Consider the following 22,726-nt stretch of genomic DNA (forward strand, 5'->3'; position numbering starts at 1 on the left):
CCTGATCTTCTTGTTCCACACACCATCCTTGCACACTTTGTGACTCCCTCCTTGAACCATCCCCATTCCTCCTCCACACCTACCTCCACTCTATCCTTCACTCCCTCCCACTCCTCCTTCAGCTTCCTCTTGTACTCCTTCTCCTTTTCCTCTTCGTTTAGAGAGTTCACTCTAAGCACCTCCCTACCTTTTGTCCCTTTCCTCTTCCTCCATCTGTCCTCCACTCTCAACTTACCTTCCACCAGAAAATGATCTGATATTCCCCCACCCTCTCCCCTTAGCACATGTACATCCCTAACTCTTCCTATCATAATCCTATTTACCACTACATAGTCCATTAAAGCTCTATCTACCACCTTTCCCTCCACCACCCTCTCCCATGTGTATTTATGCTTGACTTTCTTCCGAAACACTGTATTTGCTATCATCAACTCTCTTTCTAGACACATTTCCACCATCAACTCTCCACTACGATTCTTTCCTGGAACACCACATTTCCCAACCACTCCATCAATTGGCTCCTTTCCTACCCTAGCATTAAGGTCTCCCAGTACTATTACATTTACACTTCTCCCTAAACCCTCTATGCACTCATTTAAATCTATCCAAAAGGCCTCCCTTTCTTCTACATTCTTCTCACTGCCAGGCCCATATGCAATTACAAAAACCACATCTCCTTTCCCAGTTTCACCTTCATCCACATTATCCTTGAGGAAACCTCCTTCCACTCCACTACACGTTTACCTATCTCTTCACTTACATAGTTATGATTTTGTTTAATAATAATCAAATCTATCATTTACCTTTTTATTTACAACATTAAATAAACACAAATATTAAGACTTTTCTTCTTTTTCCCCTTCTAGCCACACAGTAACTGGCAACTCAATGGAACCTCCTGTGCTGCCTCCCTTCCATGTTTGCTCCCACACAGCTGTTTGATGCCTGCCTGGCTGCCTCAAGACCACCATGCATCTACCTATGTATACTCACCAGCATTCTACATTTATTTAATGTTATTTCATTTGTAATAAATCTCCCAAGAAAACAAGATATTTTGTGTTTTATCAAGCTTTTCTTGGGGGACGAGGTAGATAGTTAATGGAAGTCAGGAGAGAGGTTGGAATGAATTGTCTCCTTTTATTAACATTCTTATGGGAAAAATTGCTTCACTATCTGAAGATTCACTATTCAAATAGTCTTTCAGGTACCTAACCCCTTTGGTCATCGGAGTATCCCTGTAATTAATAATTAAATAAAAAGTAACTTTAAGCATAAATATAAATTGAATAATTTGAGACTTCAAGCAAGCAAAATAAATTATACTATCATAACTCAACCAAAGTTACCAGTTCCGAAGAGAAGTTTCACTTCATGAGACACTGAAAAGGTGAACAAGAGCAAGAGTAATAATACAAAGGTAAGAAAATATGAATATTGGAAAAGTGTTAATGGGTTCAGAAACTAATGAAGGGGTTGGGTTTCTACTTTTAGTTTCTCTGTAAGAGAAATAGAAAATGAAGGGGGACTGTTCTTGGAATGAGTGTTGGTGCAGAGCTTCAGTGTTGTAGGAAAGAATTTTGGGGACCAACTGTCTAGCTAGGGACAACTTTGCTTCATTAACCGATTTGGACGCTTTGGCACGTGGGTTGAAGCATCCTCAAAAACTGACAAAAATTCATTTAATTAACAAAGGCAGATTCACCAACATCAGTGAATTATGTTTATAAATTGCCTTACAAGTAAGTTATGTAAGGTTTGCACTAAGCATTATTAAACCAATAAATCAATTGTTTAAGTTTTGGCACAAATTGGATCCAAGTAAAAATCAAATTAAATCCTCAGTAGAGGAAAGAGAACTCGTAGTTCAAAATTAAATATTACAATTGAAATGCATACACAATTATCATACAGTACTAGAGATAAACACCTTCCTAAGTTCTTGGACCCAAAAGAGTGTCCACCTAGCATGTATTCTATCTTTTTAGATTACTTCAAACACAAAAAGGTTTTAAAATGACACTGACATACTGATTTCCATTAGTTTTCTATGGCTGACCCTCCAATTAAACCAAACAATTTTACACCTACCTTATAGCATCTCGAGAAGTGCAAATAAGATCATCATCACTGAAGTCCAGGTAATCATCATTCTCAAAATCCATGATTGCTGGATACCAAAATTTGAATCTGCAACAAAGCATGAATAATATCAATGAAACTGTGTTGGCCTTTTACAGAATTATTTAGTCATAGGTGTGGATAATATTTACAGCCAGGCAGATAAACCATATAAGGAAACACAAACACTGGGTCTGCCAACTTTGAAAGATGGAAGAGAAAGAGGTGATATGATTACAATATTCAGATCATTAAAGAGGATAGATTGCATTGACAGAAGAGATCTGATTAAAGATGGGAGGGCTTTAAGAGTTCATGGGAGCAATTTAAGAAAGACCACATGTCTAAAGGGATGTGAAGAAATATAATTTTCCATATAGATGCATAAATATGTGGAATAGCTTAGAATATTATACAGTCTGAGCTTAAACAATATACGAGTTCGAATCTATATATGGTAATTGGAAATCAAAGAAACAGATTAAGCTGAGGCTGGGTATGATGAAAAATTGGAGGACAGGAGATGGAACCCTATGAGCATTGCTCCTTTCTTATATACTATAATTAGGTAATTACATATGATTACACTTTTTTTTTTGGGGGGGGGGGGTATTATTATTATTTTATTATTATTATTCTTTTTTTCGTCATTATTTATTTTAATCAACAAACTCAAATTAGGATCTACAGGTTCTTTATCCAAAATCAAAGTTCTCTTTTTCTCAGCACTTGTATCCTCCAAATTCTTGCCATGGGCACCACCCCTCTCAAAGCACAGGTGTGCGCGATGGAGCGTTCTTTGAAATGACTATCAAATCATGCCCCTATCTCTTTGTTGCACTTGTTTCTTCCATGATCTTTCTTCATAGTTCATCAAGGTTTGTGGGTGGGCTATTGAACACCTTTGACTCTATCTTCACATTTTGGTCACTTGGCCAAAGGTGGTTTTGCACCCTCTTAAATAATGCCTATTGCTTTGTCATGTGTATAGAGATACTTAACAAAAATTGTATCAATATGTGCAGAGTTACTCTACCAAAGATATGAAATCTAAGACTGGAAATTCACACTTCAAGTAACATAAATTTGAAAAGTTGTGAATTTATTTTTTACTCACTTGGTGGTATGAAGTAATCTATGCCCTATGTATGGTGGTTGCATCCTGTTCAGTTTGAATCTGTGGCAAGGCCTATTATGTGCTGGTACTGTTTTAATACTGGATGGTGTGCCAGTGTGGTTATCAGGTGAGGGTGGGTTTTTTCGATGTCTGGAGGTTGTTGGTGGATTACTGAGTTTGGTGGTCTGTCTTGGAAGGCTTGTTTAGTGATCTGAGTGTATTTACCTAGTTGTATTTTGCGGGAAGGGGAGCTATGCTCGTGTTGTCCCGCCATTGTATCTCGCAGTGTCTAGTTTGCTTTTAAACTCATGAATGGTTTTTGCGCATACTATTTCATTATCCAGTTTGTTCCAAGTGTCCAAAACTCTATGTGGAAAACTGTTTTTCTTCAGTTCTCTTCTATAGCTATGTTTTTTTATTTTCTTTCCATGTCCTCTTGTGTTTCTCTTGTCCCAGTTTAGTAAGTCCTCTCTATCAAGTATTTCTGTGCCTTTCATGATTCTGTAGATGGGCAGTAGGTCACCTCTCTCTTTTCTTTGCTCCAGTGTCGGTAACTCCAGTTTAGCCAATCTGTCCTCGTATGATAGGTTTGCAAGTGCAGGTGTCATTTTTGTAGCTGCTCTTTGGGTTCTTTCTATTTTCTTTATATTCTTTTTGGTACTGGGGGACCACAATGTTGCCGCATTCTCTAGTCTAGGCCTTATCAATGTAACCAATATTTTTTTATCATGTCTTCGTCCAAGTATGCAAATGCCACTTTTATTGATCTTAGCAAGTTGTAAGTCTCCCCAACAATTTTGTTAATCTGTTTATCATAGAACAAGTCGTTTATGATAATTACTCCCAAGTCTTTTTGTGTATTTGTTTCTGTGTGGATGTTTAGTGTGGTGGAGGTAAACTGTTATAGATGTTTGAGTAGTGTGATGCTTGTGTAATAGACACATATTATCCAAAAAGATCATAAAGGCAGACACTTATAATAATGTCAGGAAGTTACAAAAGGTTATACAATGGAGTCCCTCAAGGTACAATCCTGTTTAATCTCTTCATGAGTGATCTTCAAACTCCTGAACTGGAACTAAACATTAATACAGTATTTTCTCATAAGCAGATCACCACACAGAAAATAGAATATAGCTGTAAAGAACACCCAAGCCTACTTTACCGAACTTGGACAATGGCTCAAGAATGACAAAATGGAAACTTTACCATAGAAATCAACACTGTAGATAGAGAGAATAATCCCCAGCAATGAAAGAAATAAGTGTAACACAAAAAGAAATCAGTGACCAAATTAAAACCCTTGATGTCAGAAAATCACATGGTCCGGACGGAACTGCAAACTGGATACTGAAAGAATGTATGGAAGAATTAACTGACAAAATATATAATATAATTAAATTCTCACTTAAAGAAGGAAAAGTACCATTGGACTGGAAAAAGGCAAACATTGTACCAATTTATGAGGGAGGTGATAAGGAAGATCCATCTAACTACTGACCGGTCTCACTAACAGGCACAATAGCAAAAATATGTGAAAGAGTTGTCAAAAACAGATGGGTGAAATACCTGGAAGAAAAATCTATACTGAACCCAAATAAATTTGGATTCAGACAAGGGAGATCATGTACAACAAATCTGATCTGCTTTTACACAAGATTAGTAGACATAATACAAGAAAGAGATGGATGGGCGGACTGTGCTTTTCTGGACCTGCAAAAGGCATTCGATAAGGTACCTCATAGGAAACTAATAAATAAGATAGAGTCAAAAGGTGGCATCAGAGGAAAATTATTGGAATGGCGATATATTAGCGATATGGCGATATATTAGCGATATGGCGAGTGAACGTGTCACTGTGTTCAGCGCCGAAGAGGTACAATCTCTACTTAGTAGAATTGAAGCCTTGGAGGATGCTGTTAAGTGCCTTAAGGAGGAGAATCGAGTTCTCCGCTCGAAGGCCCATGATACGGAAGGCAATATTAGCGATGAGCATGGATGGAATACGGTGAGAAATAAGATGCGGAAAAGTGGAGAAAATTCCTCACCAGCCCCACTGAAATGCAAAAACTCGTTTCAAGTGCTGGCAAATCTGCAGGAAGAAGGAACTAACGAAATCCAAGAGATGAAGAAAAGGGCAGACGCTGGATCCCTGCCCACAGGTAAGATTTTGGTAGTAGGAGACAGTCAAGTGAGGTATTTAGACAGGGTTTTCTGCGACAAAGATAGGAAGCATAGGACGCAGGTGTGTTTCCCCGGCGCGGGCATAGGTGATGTTAGAGATAGGATTGAAGAGTGTCTAGTAGGGGAAGGTAATGACCCAGTAGTTTGCTTAAGTGCCGGAGGAAATGATATAGGTAAGGTAGGAAGTGAGGAATTATTTGCGCGGTACCGAGATGCGCTAGACAAGATCAGAAATAGGGGAGGTGTTCCTGTAGTATGTGGAATCCTTCCGAGGCGTAGAGTTGGAGGCATGTGGCATTCCAGGGCTATTGCAATGAATTGCAGGCTGGCAAAACATTGTAAGGCTAATGGATGGGCATTTGTCGACAACTGGGACCGCTTTTATGGTAAGAATCACCTATACACAAGGGACGGAGTGCACTTGTCTCCCAAAGGATTTCGGCTCCTTGCTGAATCCCTTGAGCGAGAAGTAGGCATCCTACAGGGTTTTTTCGGGTAGATTATGTGGGAGTAGGGGGGGAAGTATCGGAATATAGTTTAGGAAATAGAAACAACTTAGAGGACTGTACAAAAAATCACCAAAGCAGGTGGAGGGAAGATAAACTTAAAGTTTACTATACAAATAGTAGGAGCATAATTAACAAAATTGATTTGCTGCGAGGTAAAGCATGCGTAGAAAATTTCGATATTATAGCCATTACTGAATCCTGGATCAACATGGCTGATAAACATTTCCTTCCGGAAATCGAAATAGAAGGATATAAGTTTTTTCATAAGGATAGGGTCGGCAGGAATGGGGGAGGTGTAGCACTTTTCGTTAAAAATACATTAAACTGTATTATCAACAATTCGATTAAGGAAGAGGACTGTACGGAATCTATTTGGGTAGAGATTATAGGCAAGAATAAGAAAGTTATTATTGGCGTCTTGTATAGACCTCCTAACCTTAGCATTGAGCAGACTGATTCCCTAATTCATGAAATTCACAGAGCGTCCCAGTACAAAAACGTTGTAATCATGGGAGATTTTAACTATAGAAACATTGACTGGGAAACTTTAATAGGAGATCATGAAGCGAAACAATTCCTAGATGTGGTGCAGGATAATTTCCTAAAACAAATGATTACCGATCCTACGAGGGGACAAAATACCCTGGACTTAATTCTAACAAAAAATGAGCACCAAATTAGCAGCATAATAGTGGGCGATAGTCTAGGCTTTAGCGATCATCAAGAAATAAGATTTAATATTATCTGGGAAAAAATAAAAAGTACAAATAACGTTCAAGTACCAGACTTCAGGAAAGCAAACTTTGACAATATAAAAACCTATTTGAAATTGAATACGAAAACCAATCCGGACGTTTCAAACATTCTTGATTCTCGTTGCGGGGCTGATAATCAGAAGTGGGTCAAGGAGGATACGCGTACCTTGGGTCAGGTCTGGGTCAAAGAGAGAAATACGCATACCTTAGATCAGGTCTGGGTCAAAGAGATTGATGCGCGTGCCTTGGGTCAGGTCGATTCGGGGCGACGGCCCAAAAATCAGGTCAGTACTTTGGATGAGATGTATAGCAATCTGGCAGATCTAATTATTAATGCACAAAACACATTTATCCCCCTAAAGTCAATACGAAAAAATAGTAATACTCCCAAATGGATGACGGACAGATTGAAACATGAGATCGGAATTAAAAGAGGACTTTACGTAAAAATAAAAAACGGGGAATCACACCTTAGATCAAGATATAACGAAATGGCAAAGCTGGTTAAAAGGAATACACGTTCAGCGAAACGTAATTATGAAATCAAGGTTGCCAGTCAAGCAAAATCCAACCCAAAGGGTTTCTTTCACCTCTATAGAACAAAAAATAAAGAAAGAATAGGACCAATTAAAAACGATGAAAATGTCATGATAGAATCGGAAGAAAAAATGAGTGAGGAGTTTAACAATTATTTTCTATCGGTGTTTACTAATGAGAGGTTAGATAAAGTACCTGACTGCGATCCGATTTTCAGAGGGGATGAAGAAAATAGCCTAACTAATATCAGTATTAGTAAAGAAGAAGTTATCAAGCAGATTGACAGACTTAAAGCTACAAAATCTCCGGGTCCGGACGAAATTTTTCCAAGAATGCTTAAAGAGTGTAAATTTGAAATCTGCGACCAGTTAACTGAAATATTCAATAAATCGGTAGACACTGGTTCTGTTCCAACTGCTTGGAGGCAGGCAAACGTTGTTCCTGTTTTTAAGAAGGGAGATAGATCGACCATATGCAACTACAGGCCAATCAGTTTGACATCGGTTATAGGAAAAATGCTTGAATCAATAATAGTAAATAGACTCAGAGAACACATTGAAGGGCATAATTTAATTCGTGATTCACAGCATGGTTTCTCCAAAGGTAAGTCATGCGTGACTAATCTTCTATCCTTTTACACTAAGGTATATAAGGCGTCAGACAACAATGAAAATTACGATGTTATTTACCTTGACTTTAGCAAAGCGTTCGACAAAGTGCCACACCAGAGACTACTAAGTAAAATCAAAGCCCATGGCATAGGAGGAAAAGTGTTAGAATGGATTAGAGCTTGGATTAGTAACAGAAAACAGCGGGTCACCATAAATGGAATAAAATCTAGGTGGGGCAATGTTACTAGCGGGGTCCCCCAGGGCTCGGTTTTGGGTCCCTTATTGTTCATTATGTATATAAACGACTTAGACGATGGGTTAAATAGTGATGTTAGTAAGTTTGCGGACGACACTAAAATAGGACGCCTAATTAGGTCAGGAGAAGACGCCCAGATTCTGCAGGATGATCTTAATAAACTGTTAACATGGTCGGTGAAATGGCAAATGAACTTCAATATCTCTAAGTGTAGCGTGTTAAACGTAGGGCTACACAACCCCGAAAATAGATACAACTTAGATGACACGTTTTTAGAAAAATCTGAGTGCGAGAGGGACTTGGGAGTTCTGGTGAGTCCGGACCTTAAAACCAGGAAGCAGTGCATTAGCGCCAGAAATAAAGCAAACAGAGCATTAGGCTTCATTGCTAGGACGGTAACAAATAGAAGTGCAGAGGTAATTATTAAACTCTATCTAGCGATAGTTAGACCCATCCTTGACTATGCGGTACAGTTTTGGTCTCCGTCCTACAAAATGGACATAAATTCACTAGAATCAGTACAGAGAAGAATGACCAAAATGATACAAGGACTCGGAAATTTGCCTTACGAAGAGAGGCTTAGGCACCTAAACTTACACTCTCTGGAAAGACGCAGAGTGCGGGGTGATCTAATAGAAGTGTTCAAGTGGATCAAAGGCTATAACAAGGGTGATGCAAACAAGGTCATCATAATAAAACAACAGGGCAGGACTCGCAGTAATGGGTATAAACTGGACAAATTTAGATTTAAGAAGGAAATAGGCAAGAATTGGTTTACAAATAGGGTGGTCGATGAATGGAATAAACTTAGTAACCACGTAGTAAGCGCTGAAACTATCAGTTGTTTTAAAAAACGATTAGACAACTTTATGGATGGGGACGACAGGTGGTGATGGATACGGAGCTGCCTAGTGTAGGCCTTATGGTCTTTTGCAGTCTCCTTTATTTCTTATGTTCTTATGTTCTTATGTAAAGACTTCCTGATTGGGAGGAAAATGAGAGTTGTAATTAGAGAAAAATTCTCCAACTGGGAAGAAGTAAAAAGCGGTGTCCCGCAAGGATCAGTACTGGCCCCGATCATGTTCGCCGTATACATTAATGACATGAATGAAGGCATGGAGTGCTATATGAATTTCTTTGCAGATGATGCAAAATTACTTAAGAAGGTAAAAACGGAAGAGGACTGCAACTCATTGCAACAAGATCTGGACACGATATGGAATTGGAGTCAAAAGTGGGAAGTAAAATTTAATATAAAGAAATGCAGTATAATGGAATTTGGAAAGAGTAAAAAAAGAATATCAAAAGATTACAGAATTGGGGAAGAAAAAATAAAAAAAGCAAACTGAAAAAGATCTTGGAGTAATGATTGGAAAGGACATTAAACCAGATAAGCATATAAATAAAATAATCGGAGAAACATACAACTTACTGAGGTCAATCAAAGTGGCATTTGCTTATATGGATGAAGAAATTATAAAGAAAATACTAACTACACTAATAAGACCAAAACTTGAGTATGCAGCATCACTTTGGACACCCAGTACCAAAAAGAATATTAACCACTTCCATACGGTGATGCCTACATAGGCAGCATGAGGAGCAAGTGGGTACTCAATGATGCCGACGTCGGCATCTTGATTATATTTATTGTAGTCATATCTACGTAACCTCCATTCTCTCTAAACTGGCTTCATCAATTTTCTATGGTTATCAAAATTCATGGGTAGAGAACGAATGATTGAGCACTGACTTTATTTTTTATAATGCGATTATTATGACGCAACATTGCACATTGGGCAGCTAATGTTGCCAGACGTGCGATGTGCCCCGGAGTGAAGAGGTTAAGAAACTAGAAAGATTACAAAGTGCGACAACCAAACTAGCACTGACTCTCGCCGAACTAACATATGAGCAAAGACTATCCAAATTGAATCTACCAACTCTGAAACAAAGAAGAGAAAGAGGAGATTTGCTGACTATCTATAGAATAATTAAAGGAATGGAAGTTTTAGACAGGAATGACCTGTTAGTGTGGGACAACGGTAAAACGAGACACGGAAAAAAATTGAAAAAAGATAGTTATAGAAAAAACTTGAAAAGGAACAGTTTCTCACACAGAGTGATAAATGCATGGAACAAATTAGACAATAAAACAGTATGTGCAAACACTATACAAGATTTTAAGATAAAACTTGATGCGGAGAGATACAAAGACGGATCACCACGAGCATAGCTCCCCTCCCGTATATTACAACTAGGTAAATACTAGACCACCATGAATAAAAGAAAAACACTTTATAGTTAAATCAAATGCTGAAGTCCCTCCACTCGAATAGAACCTTATAATTCTAGGCCTCACATTTGATACTCATATGACTTTCAACATAAATATCAAGACATGATGACAAAAATCAATAAGAAAACAAATCCACTAAAATCCATAACTAGTGCTGACTTTGAATAACAGAAAGAAACTCTAATAAACACCTACAAACAATTCATAATCACCCTCAACTCCTCCACACCATGGTTCCCATCAATCAGCAAGACAAACCCAAACAATTTACAAACTTTACAGACAGGTCTTGAGAGTAATAACAGAATGCACCAAAACTACCCATATTGGACACCTATGTACTGAAACCAAAATCCTTCCCATAGAATACATGAAAATGACAGGAACATAATTCAATGCTATAACATTAAACACCACACACCTTTCACATTACATTTCACAAGTATCACCAACAGACTGCAAAAAAAAAAACCTGCATACCACTCAAACATCTATATCAGCCTACCTCCTCTACAGCACAAAACATTCACAGAGAAATACATACACATTTTGATTTCTAAACTAGCTCTTCATAAAGACTGCCAAACTCAATACGCTAACAACAAATCTCAGACATAAGCCCCGCAGATAGAAAGATATATAAAAAAAAAGCAACTGCACAAATGACCTCATAATGCAATGCCCAACACTGACAACCCCTAGACAACAATACAACACATTTTCTCTACGTGACTTATGGTCCTGCATGGAGGCTATTGCTGGTTACCTGAAGGCCACAGGTCTTCTGCTAGACAGACCAGGGACAATGGATTGATTGACTGATTTTCAGTTTAGTAATATCAAAGTTGTTTAAGTTTGGTACATGATGAAATTCCTCCCCATACTGGGGTATTGAGTGCATATTATTGTCCAGTATTAATTGCACAGTAGCATGCAGCTTATGCTTTAGGAACTGCTTTAGGGCACCCCTATGGACTTAGAACCACACATCAATTTGTCCATGTTAGAGGAAAATTTCTACTCCTGGAAGAATGATACTACTTTTATTCTATGACTATCCATTATACTGTTCCCTTTAAACTATTCTGTACCATGTCTTCCAACATATTTTTTCTTTTTCCTGTGTCCCCTGTAGTAGAGGAAAGAATTCTACTACCATGATTCCCATGAGTCATAAAAAGTGACAAATGGGACGGTGTGTGACGGGACTAGATATTCTGCTCTATATAATTATCCTATCAAAAGTCAAGGCATAAGAGGACCTGGGAGGAGATTTCCAACCAGAACCATAAAATTTGGGTCATTTAATGTGCATGGTTATGGTAGAGATAGAATAAAAGAGAAGAGATAGGTAATATGTCTGTGAGATGGAAGATGGATGTGTTAGTATTAAGCTAAGTTGAAAGGGAAGTGAATTTTGAGTTTGGTGTTAGGGTGGGGAGTGTTGGGAGGGAGGAGGGTGCAAGGGAGAGAAGGGGTAGCTCTGCTAGTGACAAGATAAGAAAGCATGTGGTGGAATGGAGGGAAGTATCTTCAAGGTTATGGGTGGTGTAACTAGGATGGGAGATGTGGGTTTTAGTAAGTGCATATGGATCTGGTAGTGTAAAGAATGTAGAGAAAGTGAAGGCTTTTTGGACAGATTTAAATGAGTATTTGGAAAGTTTGAGAGGAATATCAATGTTGGGAGATTTCAATGACAGAGTAGGGGATGAACCAATAGAATCAAACAACAGGCAAGTAATTTTCAGTAAATCTTCATAAATTTCAGCAGCACTGCCAACACTACTTTCAGCAAACCCCCTCATTGTCTTTCACAGCTCTGTCCTTACTAGGATCTGTACAGGATGCATTCCATACAACCTTGTATTGAGACAGTTATGAAGTTCAGCACAAAATAGTTGCTGATGGCTGAAGCACTAACCCTCCACGAACAAACAAGCAAGATACGTCAAACTTGCAGCACTCCTACTCCCTTCAGAGGTACATCTGTAGTTTGCACAAAGATTAGTTTAGCTCTGTAATACTGTCATATCAGTGGTAGATTTATGAGCTGTCACCACCATTACATACTGAATTTAAGTGAACAAGTTAATTTCATTCAATTATTTGAAGTGTGTGGCCCTTATGACAATACATGTGCCCTATGTGGCTCTTGAAGCAGCCTGATTTTTTTTTTTTTGACAATTTGAATTTGACAGTTATTAAATCAAATGAATCTTTCTGAGAAATATAAATTATCAAATCAGTTAGAAATTCCTTGAATATTTATCTGTTCATTCCATAATAACTCTGAAAATCTTATTCAAAATCATTTTAGCCATAGCTATTTCTCCTACAATTCTGGGCAATTGACAGACATTTCAAGAGTTAATATTATTTAATGCCCAATTCTATTTGACAGACCTCTAAATTTAATGAGACAGAAAAATGTCTGCAGGGTAAAGATGTTACCATCGTTCAGGTCAGGGCAGTTCTACTGGGATTCCATTGCAAGCAAAGCTTGTTTAGAGCTTCACTGGCAAGTACAGATTTTCAGCATTTTTCCACACTTATAATAGATATAAAGTTGAAGTATTTCTGATAGTTACCTAAAAATATACATGACTCATCTGGAAAACAAACAGAATCAAGAGGCCGAGTGGGATACATGACTGAAAAAGTGGTTCCTGTGTCAATGATCCACCCTTCAAAATGGCCAAGAAATTCATTAGAACCGTCAACAATCCAAGTGCAAACGTTGAGTGGTAGTAGTGAAGAAGAAAATAACAGCACAGGTTCTGATGTTGCAGAAGAGTTTCCTCTCATGAAACAAAAGTATCACACAACAAAATCTGCTGCTAAACTGGTATCAAAAGTGTCCTTGTCAACAAGAAAAGCATCAAATGTTCTTCAAAACTTGGCTTAAGAAGGAATAGATGTACCCACACCATCACAAATGGGAATTTAGTGTCAAGTGATCAAGGATATAGAAAGAGTCAAGAACCAGCTGAAAGAAATTAATGAAGAGGAATTTTGCTTGCATTTTGATGGGAAAAGAATTGACGATAAAGAATATCAAGTGGTCTGTGTAAAGAATTCTGCATGAACTCTTCACCTCGGCATTTTGGCTTGTGAAAGTAGATCAGCTGAGGATATCATTATCCCACTGCAAGCCCTGCTAGATGAATACAATGCATGGAAGCATCAAAAAGATTATTTCTGACACCAGCAGTCAATACTGGTTACCAAAGTGGCATTGTTGTTAGACATCAGAGACAGTTCGGACAAAAGGGATTAGAAGTGCCTCAGTTTATTGGATACCAACATCATATTCTTGACTTGGTTGTATGGCACTTGATGGATTGCTTTTTTTTTTTCTTTCTTTTTTTTTAACAAAATCACGGTCACCCAGCATTAACTATTATTTCATTGATGAAATTTTGGCAAGCTATGAGAATTTAGAAAAAAAGCTACTCTGGGATAGAAATGATGCCAACACGAGAAAACCCTGGACGGAGAGATGACTTCATTTTCTTTTTTTTTTTTTTTAACTCTGTGAAGCATATAAGTACTACCATTCACAGAATCATAAAAGGCATGGAAGTCCTTGACAGAGAGGACTTATTAAAGTAGAATAGAGGAAAAACAAAGGGACATGAAAAACTCAAAAAGGGTTGCTATAGAAGATATCCGAGAAAAAAAAAAAAAAAAAAACCACAGAGAGTGGTGGATGTCTGGAACAAGTTGGATGAAATAATAGTGTCTGCAAACACCATACAAGAATTTACGAACAAAATAGATGTTACGAGATACAAAGACGGGTGACCATGTGTATAGCTTCCCTTCCAGTATAATACAACTAGGTAAATACATGGAGGGAAAATGGCCTTATATGAAATGGCAGAAGCTGCCCTCCCTTCATAGTGCTAGGTGGAATTCACGGGCAATTTTTGAATTGATTGCTTTTTTTCTCCCGAAATGGAAAGATCAGCTGAGAGCTACTTGTGACTTCATCACAGCTATATGGGCAAAGGCATGGTTCTCAAATCAACACTATTCAGAAGATACAGTGAGCTGCATGCTACTATCTCTAAATTGAAGTGTCCTAAGCCTTTAAAAGGTTTTTCCACCCATTGGATAAAGGAACATTCAGTGCTTGATGTGCCTCGCTCAAATATGGTGGTTGAGCAAGCTGTGAAGGTGATGGAAGAGCTTCACAGCACTTGCAAAATAGCCAAATATTTCATCAGCAACTTCATAAATAGTAACTCACAAAATTAAAATATTTTTTAAAGTTTACGTCATATTCATTTGCAAATAATGCATCTTGACCCAGGGCATTGGACAAGATGCAGGGATGACCCATCATCCAGGAGGTGCCAAGATAAGAGGGAGGGAAGAGGATGGAAGGGAGTGGAGCGTATTAGGGATGGAATGGGTGGGAGTAGTTTTTATGCCTTTGTTTTTTGGCTACCTCCCCTGTAAAGGGGAAAAGCCTTTGTTATATGTATTTTACCTACCTAGTTGTATTTTGCGGGAAGGGGAGCTACCCTCATGGTGTCCTGCCTTTGTATCTCGCAGTGTCTAGTTTGCTTTTAAACTCATGAATGGTTTTTGCACACACTATTTCCTTGTCCAGTTTGTTCCAAGTGTCTACCACTCTATGTGGAAAACTGTTTTTCTTCAGATCTCTTCTGTAGCTATGTTTTTTTATTTTCTTTCCATGTCCTCTTGTACTTCTCCTGTCCCAGTTTAACAAGTCCTCTCTATCAAGTATTTCTGTGCCTTTCATGATTCTGTAGATGGTCAGTAGGTCACCTCTCTCTCTTCTTTGCTCCAGAGTCGGTAAATCTAGTTTAGCCAATCTCTCCTCATATGATAAGTTTGCGAGTGCAGGTGCCATTTTTGTTGCTGCTCTCTGGATTCTTTCTATTTTCTTTATATTCTTTTTGGTACTGGGTGACCACAATGTTGCCGCATATTCTAGTCTAGGCCTTATCAGTGTGACTAATATTTTTTTAATAATTTCTTCGTCCAAATATGTAAATGCCACTTTTATTGATCTTAGCAAGTTGTAGGATCCTCCAACAATTTTGTTTATCTGTTTGTCATAGGACAAGTTGTTTGAGATAATTACACCCAAATCTTTTTCGGATCTCTCCTTCTTTACCCCCTTGGTTCCAATTTTATATTGTCCTGATATTCTGTTTTTGCTTTTTCCAAACTCCATTATGCTACACTTCTTAATATTGAAGTCCACCTCCCATTTCTGACTCCAGTTCCATATTTTATTCAGGTCTTCCTGCAATGATTCACAATCCTTTTCAGTTTTTACTTTCATTAACAGCTTGGTGTCGTCAGCAAAGAAGCTCATGTAACATTTCATATCATCATCCATGCCATTCACATAAATAGCAAACATTATTGGAGCTGGTACAGATCCTTGCAGTACTCCACTGATCACCTCTTTCTAATGTATATATGTAAATGGCAGAATTTTTTCTATGCTTCAGCCTAATACAAAATCTCCTTAGGTGCGGAATTTTTTTCACAATTTGACAAAAAGGCATTTTTGTGAGTTTGCCACTACAGGCTTTTAAATCAGAAAAAAGTCATATCCCTAATGTAAATAGAAACTATACATACATACATATATATATATATATATATATATATATATATATATCAAGGACTACTATTACACAGGACGTGTGCACCCAGATCCCTGGGTCCGCTAGTGGAGGCCATTGCTTTCTTTGTAACCTGACATTTTATATTGGACAAATATAACAGGTATTGTATGAGGTTAGTGGACACCAGGGTTGGCGATTTTTTTTTTTTTTTTTTTTTTAATATAAAAAATTGATTTTTTTTTTTATTTAAATCAGATTTATTTGATTTAAATAGATTTTTTTATAGATCTAAAATATTGTGGGATTGCTATCGGATATGCGATCTGATTGCTAAAGGACATTTTTAGCATATCAATATAAGGAGCAGTGTTATTTAGACTTGCCACAAGTATACAAGGAATGGTATAAGCCTACATGTATATATCACTGTGCAGCCCACAACAAGTTTCAACAAGATTCTTGTTGAAACTTGTTCTAGGTAAGCAGCTTCTCACTGAGTCAGTTGCTTCTTTGGAATCAACCAGGAAGGATGTCTTCTGGACCTGGCAGAGTGGTTCCTTCAGGCAGAAAAAATTATCCTGTCTGGAATTATTTTGAAAAACTACCAACAACTTCTGGCAAAGGGTACCGAGCTAAATGCAAAGACTGCAGCCAGGAACTACAGGGCATTGTGTTAAGATTAAAATCTCACAGAGATAAATGCCAAGGTCAGCCACAGCATACAGAAGAAGAAATTGATGACCCAGGTAAATAATTTTACTTATATTGTGTGCATTTCTCCCTTTTCATACGCAACTATATAAATTTGGTGAACAATGGAGAGCATGTGCAATAAAAATGCGAAGGCCTAAAGAGATGATACTTCAACTTCATTACTTCTAAATTTGGGTAATAACTATATCACTATAATATACTGTATCCACTCAACTTTGGGGCCTAGATGATTGTTATTCATTTCATTCAACATTGTGTAATATATTTCATAGGTTCCATTGGAATTCAGCCCACATGGGATTCAGCCCAAAGGGATTTAGCCTAACCTAACCCAACTAACCCATTATTTTTAGTGAATTTAAAAGTGGACTGAATCCTGTGTGGGTTGAATTCCAAGCCCACCTATTTCATATCCTGTTAATTATTTCCAAATAATTTAGTGACTTGTGTGAATATGATCGTTATCTAAAAAAATAACTACTGTACTCAAAAGTAGCCTAAATCACACTGTATTCATTCATTTATTTATTCATTTATAAATTATGCAATATGCTAAAATTTCCTGTTTCTATTTCAGAATCTGTATCAACAGCTTCATTCCCTTCATCATCGGCTCCACTTGAATTATCTGCAAACCTGACTCCACCATTAAAAAGGTCACTATCAGACTCCTCCACAGGCGCCACTTCTGCTAAATAATTTTCATCTAAAAGAAAGTCATCATCTCTGTACAGATTTATCATAAAAACTTCAGCCTCTCAAAAGGAAAATCTCGACAAAGAAGTTGTAAGAATTATATTTGCTACAAATTCACCATTTCGTCTTGTTCAGCATCCTCAGTTTCTCAAGGTGGTTTAGAACCTGAGGCTAGGTTATATTCCTCCATCCAGAAAAGGTATTGCTGATAAATACTTGGATCTTGTGTATGAAAAGGAATATAAAAAATGTGCAGATGACCTGAATAATGAAACTGTATGTCTTTCAATTGATGGGTGGTCTAACATCCATAATGAGCCCATAATATGTCACTAACAACATCCACTGGTCAGATTTATTTGACACAATAGACACATCAGAGAAACCTCACACTGCTGAATATCTTCTACAACTTGTACAAAATTCGATCAAGAAGGGTGAATAAGATTTTGGTTGTCACATTGGAAGTGTTATGACAGACAATGCAGCAAATGTCACCAAGATGAGAAAACTCTTGGAGGAATCGAGTGAACCTGAGCATACCGTCCTCACATACGGCTTATACTGTTCCTTGTATACTTGTGGCAAGTCTATATAACACTGCTCCTTATATTGATATGCTAAAAATGTCCTTTAGCAATCAGATCGCATATCAGATAGCAATCCCACAATATTCAAAATCTATAAAAAAAAATCTATTTAAATCAAATAAATCTGATTTAAATAAAAAAAACACGATTTTTATAAAAAAAAAAAAAAAAAAAAAAATCGCCAACCCTGGTGTCCACTAACCTCATACAATAATACCTGTTAAGTCCGGCTAAAATTGGCATTTCAAAGCATAACAGTGCCTTAAAAATAGTTTCTTATTTCACTATAAAAGTTTATATTAACTTATACTGCATTGAATAAGTCAATAGTTGATATATTTGTCCTATATACAATGTTAGGTTTCTAGTTTTGATATATTTGTCCAATATAAAATGTTAGGTTACAAAGAAAGCAATGGCCTCCGCTAGCGGACCCAGGGATCTGGGTGCGCACGTCCTGTGTAATAGTAGTCCTTGATATATATATATATGATGTAAGCGGAATAGGAAACACAGGAGTCTTAGTCTTGAGTTTATTCCTGACTAGTTTCGCAGGTATGCTTTTTCAAAGGAATATGTGTACAAACGGGCTGTGGGCATTATATACATGGGGTGGACCTCACCACCTCTCCGAGTTACCATAGTTGGTGACGAATGTGAACATCACATTATGGCTAACGTAACAATGAAGAATTTTTTTTACAATTAAATATGATAACACTAATAACAAAGAAATTATTAATAGAGAATGTAACAATAGTAATGATAACAATGAAGATAAATATTTAAATAATAATATTAACAATAATAACAAAAATGATAATAGCAATACAGTAGAAGTAATAATAATAATAGTGAAAATAATAAATAAAATAAGTAATAATAATAATAATAAAAATAAATATAAAAATAATAAAAATTATTATTATAATACTAATAACCAAGAAATAAAAATTATTTAGTAATTATGACTAATAGTGATAACAATGATGATAAAAACGAAAAATTAAATTCAAATAATAATAGTAACAATAATAATAACAGATAATGAAAGTAATAATAATAATGATGGTAATAATAAAAATGTGATAATAAAAATATAAATATGATGATAGTAATAATAAATAAATATTAGTTATAATAACAATGATAATAATAATAGTGTTGAAAATAAAAGTAACAAATAGTATTAAAAGAAGTTGGGGCAAGGTAGCATGGAGGCACTTCAGAGTGAAAGGAAGTTCCCCCATGCTACCTTGCCCCAACTTCTTTTAATACTATTTGTTACTTTTTATTTTCAACACTATTATTATCATTGTTATTATAACTATTATTTATTTATTACTATCATCATATTTATAATTTTATTACATTTTTATTATTACCATCATTATCATTATTATTATTATTATTATTATCATTATTATTATTATTGTTAATATTATTATTTAAATATTTATCTTCATTGTTATCATTACTATTGTTACATTTTCTATTAATAATTTCTTTGTTATTAGTGTTATCATATTTAATTGTAAAAAAAATTCTTCATTGTTACGTTAGCCACAATGTGATGTTCACATTCGTCACCAACTATGGTAACTCGGAGAGGTGGTGAGGTCCACCCCATGTATATAATGCCCACAGCCCGTTTGTACACATATTCCTTTGAAAAAGCATACCTGCGAAACTAGTCAGGAATAAACTCAAGACTAAGACTCCTGTGTTTCCTATTCCGCTTACATCAACCTGTCAGAATGTCTCAATATATATATATATATATATATATATATTTATATAGATATAAATATCTATCTATATATCTATATATATATATATATATTTCTTATTTCACTATAAAAGTTTATATTAACTTATACTGCATTGAATAAGTCAATAGTTGATATATTTGTCCTATATACAATGTTAGGTTTCTAGCTTTGATATATTTGTCCAATATAAAATGTTAGGTTACAAAGAAAGCAATGGCCTCCGCTAGCGGACCCAGGGATCTGGGTGCGCACGTCCTGTGTGATAGTAGTCCTATATTTCGGCTATCAACTTTAGCCCTCTTCAGGAAAGAGGGCTACAGTTGATAGCCGAAATATAGGAATCTTCTTTATTCGAAGTTTATTTTCTCAGATTGTGGGTTTCCTGTGTGCCAATTACAAATGTGCTACTACATTTCTGTTTAGAAATATATATATATATATATATATATATATGTTAACATACATAGACCCACACACACACACACTTTTGTCAGATTCACGGAGTGGATTGGAACTCCGGAAAAAAACGCATTTTTTGTGGATCTCAACTACGAGGAAGTACCTTATTGTATTTGTAGGGAAGGAGAATTCACATGTAGTAAAAAAGGTAATGAAAGGGGAGAAGGGGAGGGATTACTGAGGGAAATGGAAGAAAATGAGGAGGGAGACGAACGGGCTCCCTCTGACAGCAGGAAAAATGTAAACAAAAGATCAGCTGACAACACTAGGGAAATCGAAAATATCAGTAAAAGCATTAAGATTAGAAATATAGATATGAGCAGCACAATGAAAGGTGAAGAAAATAATTTCCAGGGATTTAATGAGGGGGGGGAGGATACCAACCTCCCCCGAATGGCAAGACTAGAGGAAAAACTTGAACAAATGACCGAACATTGGGAGAAGAGCGGTAACGTAGCAAAGATTGCGCAAAGAGTTGAAAAACTGGAAGAACTTGAGCAGGTGAACAAAAACTTAACTAGAGAGATTTAAAAAGGCAGTTAAAAGAAGTAAAAGAGGAGAATGAGAAATTAAAGAGGAATAATAAAGACAATAAAGAGGCCATAGCAAAAGAAGCACAGGGTTGGAAAAAAATCCAAGAAAACAGTAGAGTTACATTTACTTACATAATTAAACAGAAAATTAAATAAAAAACTGAAGACTCATTTATTAAAGTGATTAGAAAGAAGGAGAATATAGTAAGGGACTTAGCAGATAAAAAGAAATGTATATTAGGAATGGAAGAGAAATATAACCCAAATAGAACCACAAGAATGAATTAGGAAAAAGAAAAAGTAAGCAGTTTACTAGAATTAGTTTAGGAAGATGAACCTGAAATCATGAAACAAATTGAAGAGATGTTTAGGCTTGAAAAGTATAGTACAGATAAGTCCAGACCAATTAAGATTAAATTCAGGTCACAAACGACAGCAGAGAATATCTTATCCAAAACAGGGAAACTAGCAACAAGTGAATATGGATAAGGTATGGATAAAAAGAGAAATGAATAAAGAGGAAAGAGAGGAGGAAAAAAAGAAAAGACATGAAGCTAAGGAAAAAAACGAGAACAGAACAGTCAGAAAAAGAGAAATTCTATTGGAGAGTAGTGAATATGAAAATAAGGAAATACGACATACTAGAGAAAAACAAAAGGGAAACAGAGAATACAATGGAAGTGGCAGAAAACTAAAAGTGTCTTACACAAATATAGATGGATTAATAACAGGACTGAATGAGCTGAATGATTATCTGAAGGAAAAAGAACCGGACATAATGGGAATTGTAGAAACGAAATTAAAAGGTCCACTACCACCCAACAGTGTAGGCAATGATGCATATAATTATTGGATTAGAAACAGAGAGACAAAACAAGGGGGTGGAGTTATGTTCCTGACTAAGAAGGATATAAACGTGAGGTGTGTCACATATGGAAAGAATACAGTAGAGATGATTATGATCAAAGTGGAAGACAGAGATAAGAAGAGCAGAAAGTTCGTGATAAATTATGTGCCTCCAAAAACAGCCTCGTGGGAAGAGAGTGAACATAAAAGTATGTTAGAAGACACAAAGATAACATTAAATAAGATAATGGAAGATGGAGGAAGAATAGTTATGATGGGCGACTTTAACCTCTTCAGTGCAGGCCTTAAATCTCGTGGGCAGCAGCCAATGCCAGTCGTACGACGTGTCGTAATAATACTTACATCATAAAATATAGTCACCACTTATATCGATCGTTCTCTCTTTCACCCGTGAATTTTGAAAACCACAGAGAATGGGATTAAGGGCACATTTGAGAGAATGTAAAAACACAGGGGCGACTACAATAAATATAATCAAGACGCCGATATGGCAGCCCCGCATATCCACTTGCTCCTCATGCCGCCTACGTATGCGGCACCGTATGGAAGGGGTTAATTGCAAAGAAGTCTGCTGGGAAGAGATGACAGTAAAGGGTGGAGACGGCTCATGGGGAAATGTTTTACTCGAGATGATTATTGACCATACAATGACACAGTGGATACAGGAGAACACTAGGTATAGAAATGAAGAACCATCGAGACTAGACCTAATAATTACATCTGAACCTAGAATAGTGGAAAAGATTGAATATAAAACACCAATAAGTAAAAGTGACCACATATTGATTGAACTGGAACTAAATGAGGAAAAATACATGAAAAGAAATGAACAATATAGAAAAGGAAGAATGATGTATGAAAAAACAAACTTTGGTAAAATAAGAGAATTCTTTCAAAAAGAAAACTGGGAAGAAATATACAAAGAAGAGACAACAGTGGGAGAGAAATGGAATATTTTGACAAAAATTTATAAAAAAAAGGAGTGGAAAATTATGTCCCAAGACAAAAACAAGAAAAAGAATATAAAAATTTCTGGTAAAGCAAAAGTTGTAGAGGGTTAAAAGACAAAATAAATAAAGCTTTGACCAAATGTA

General features: G+C 36.4%; 1 protein-coding gene across 1 annotated transcript in view; it reads right to left on the reverse strand.

Moving 5' to 3' along the window:
- LOC143018990 (E2F-associated phosphoprotein-like) overlaps positions 1-3,406 on the reverse strand; it is a 191,062-nt gene extending 187,656 nt beyond the window's left edge. Inside the window, exons 1-2 of the mRNA XM_076174718.1 lie at positions 3,239-3,406; positions 2,092-2,190 (exon numbers count right to left, since the gene is read on the reverse strand). Of these exons, the coding sequence (XP_076030833.1) occupies positions 2,092-2,190; positions 3,239-3,282 (143 nt within the window). The 5' untranslated portion in view covers positions 3,283-3,406. The remainder of the gene's footprint in view (positions 1-2,091; positions 2,191-3,238) is intronic.
- Between the last annotated feature and the right edge of the window lie 19,320 nt (positions 3,407-22,726).

The sequence above is a fragment of the Oratosquilla oratoria genome, chromosome 1 (assembly GCF_046742065.1).
Source record: "Oratosquilla oratoria isolate Oo_2021 chromosome 1, ASM4674206v1, whole genome shotgun sequence".
In the NCBI taxonomy this organism is placed as follows: domain Eukaryota; kingdom Metazoa; phylum Arthropoda; class Malacostraca; order Stomatopoda; family Squillidae; genus Oratosquilla; species Oratosquilla oratoria.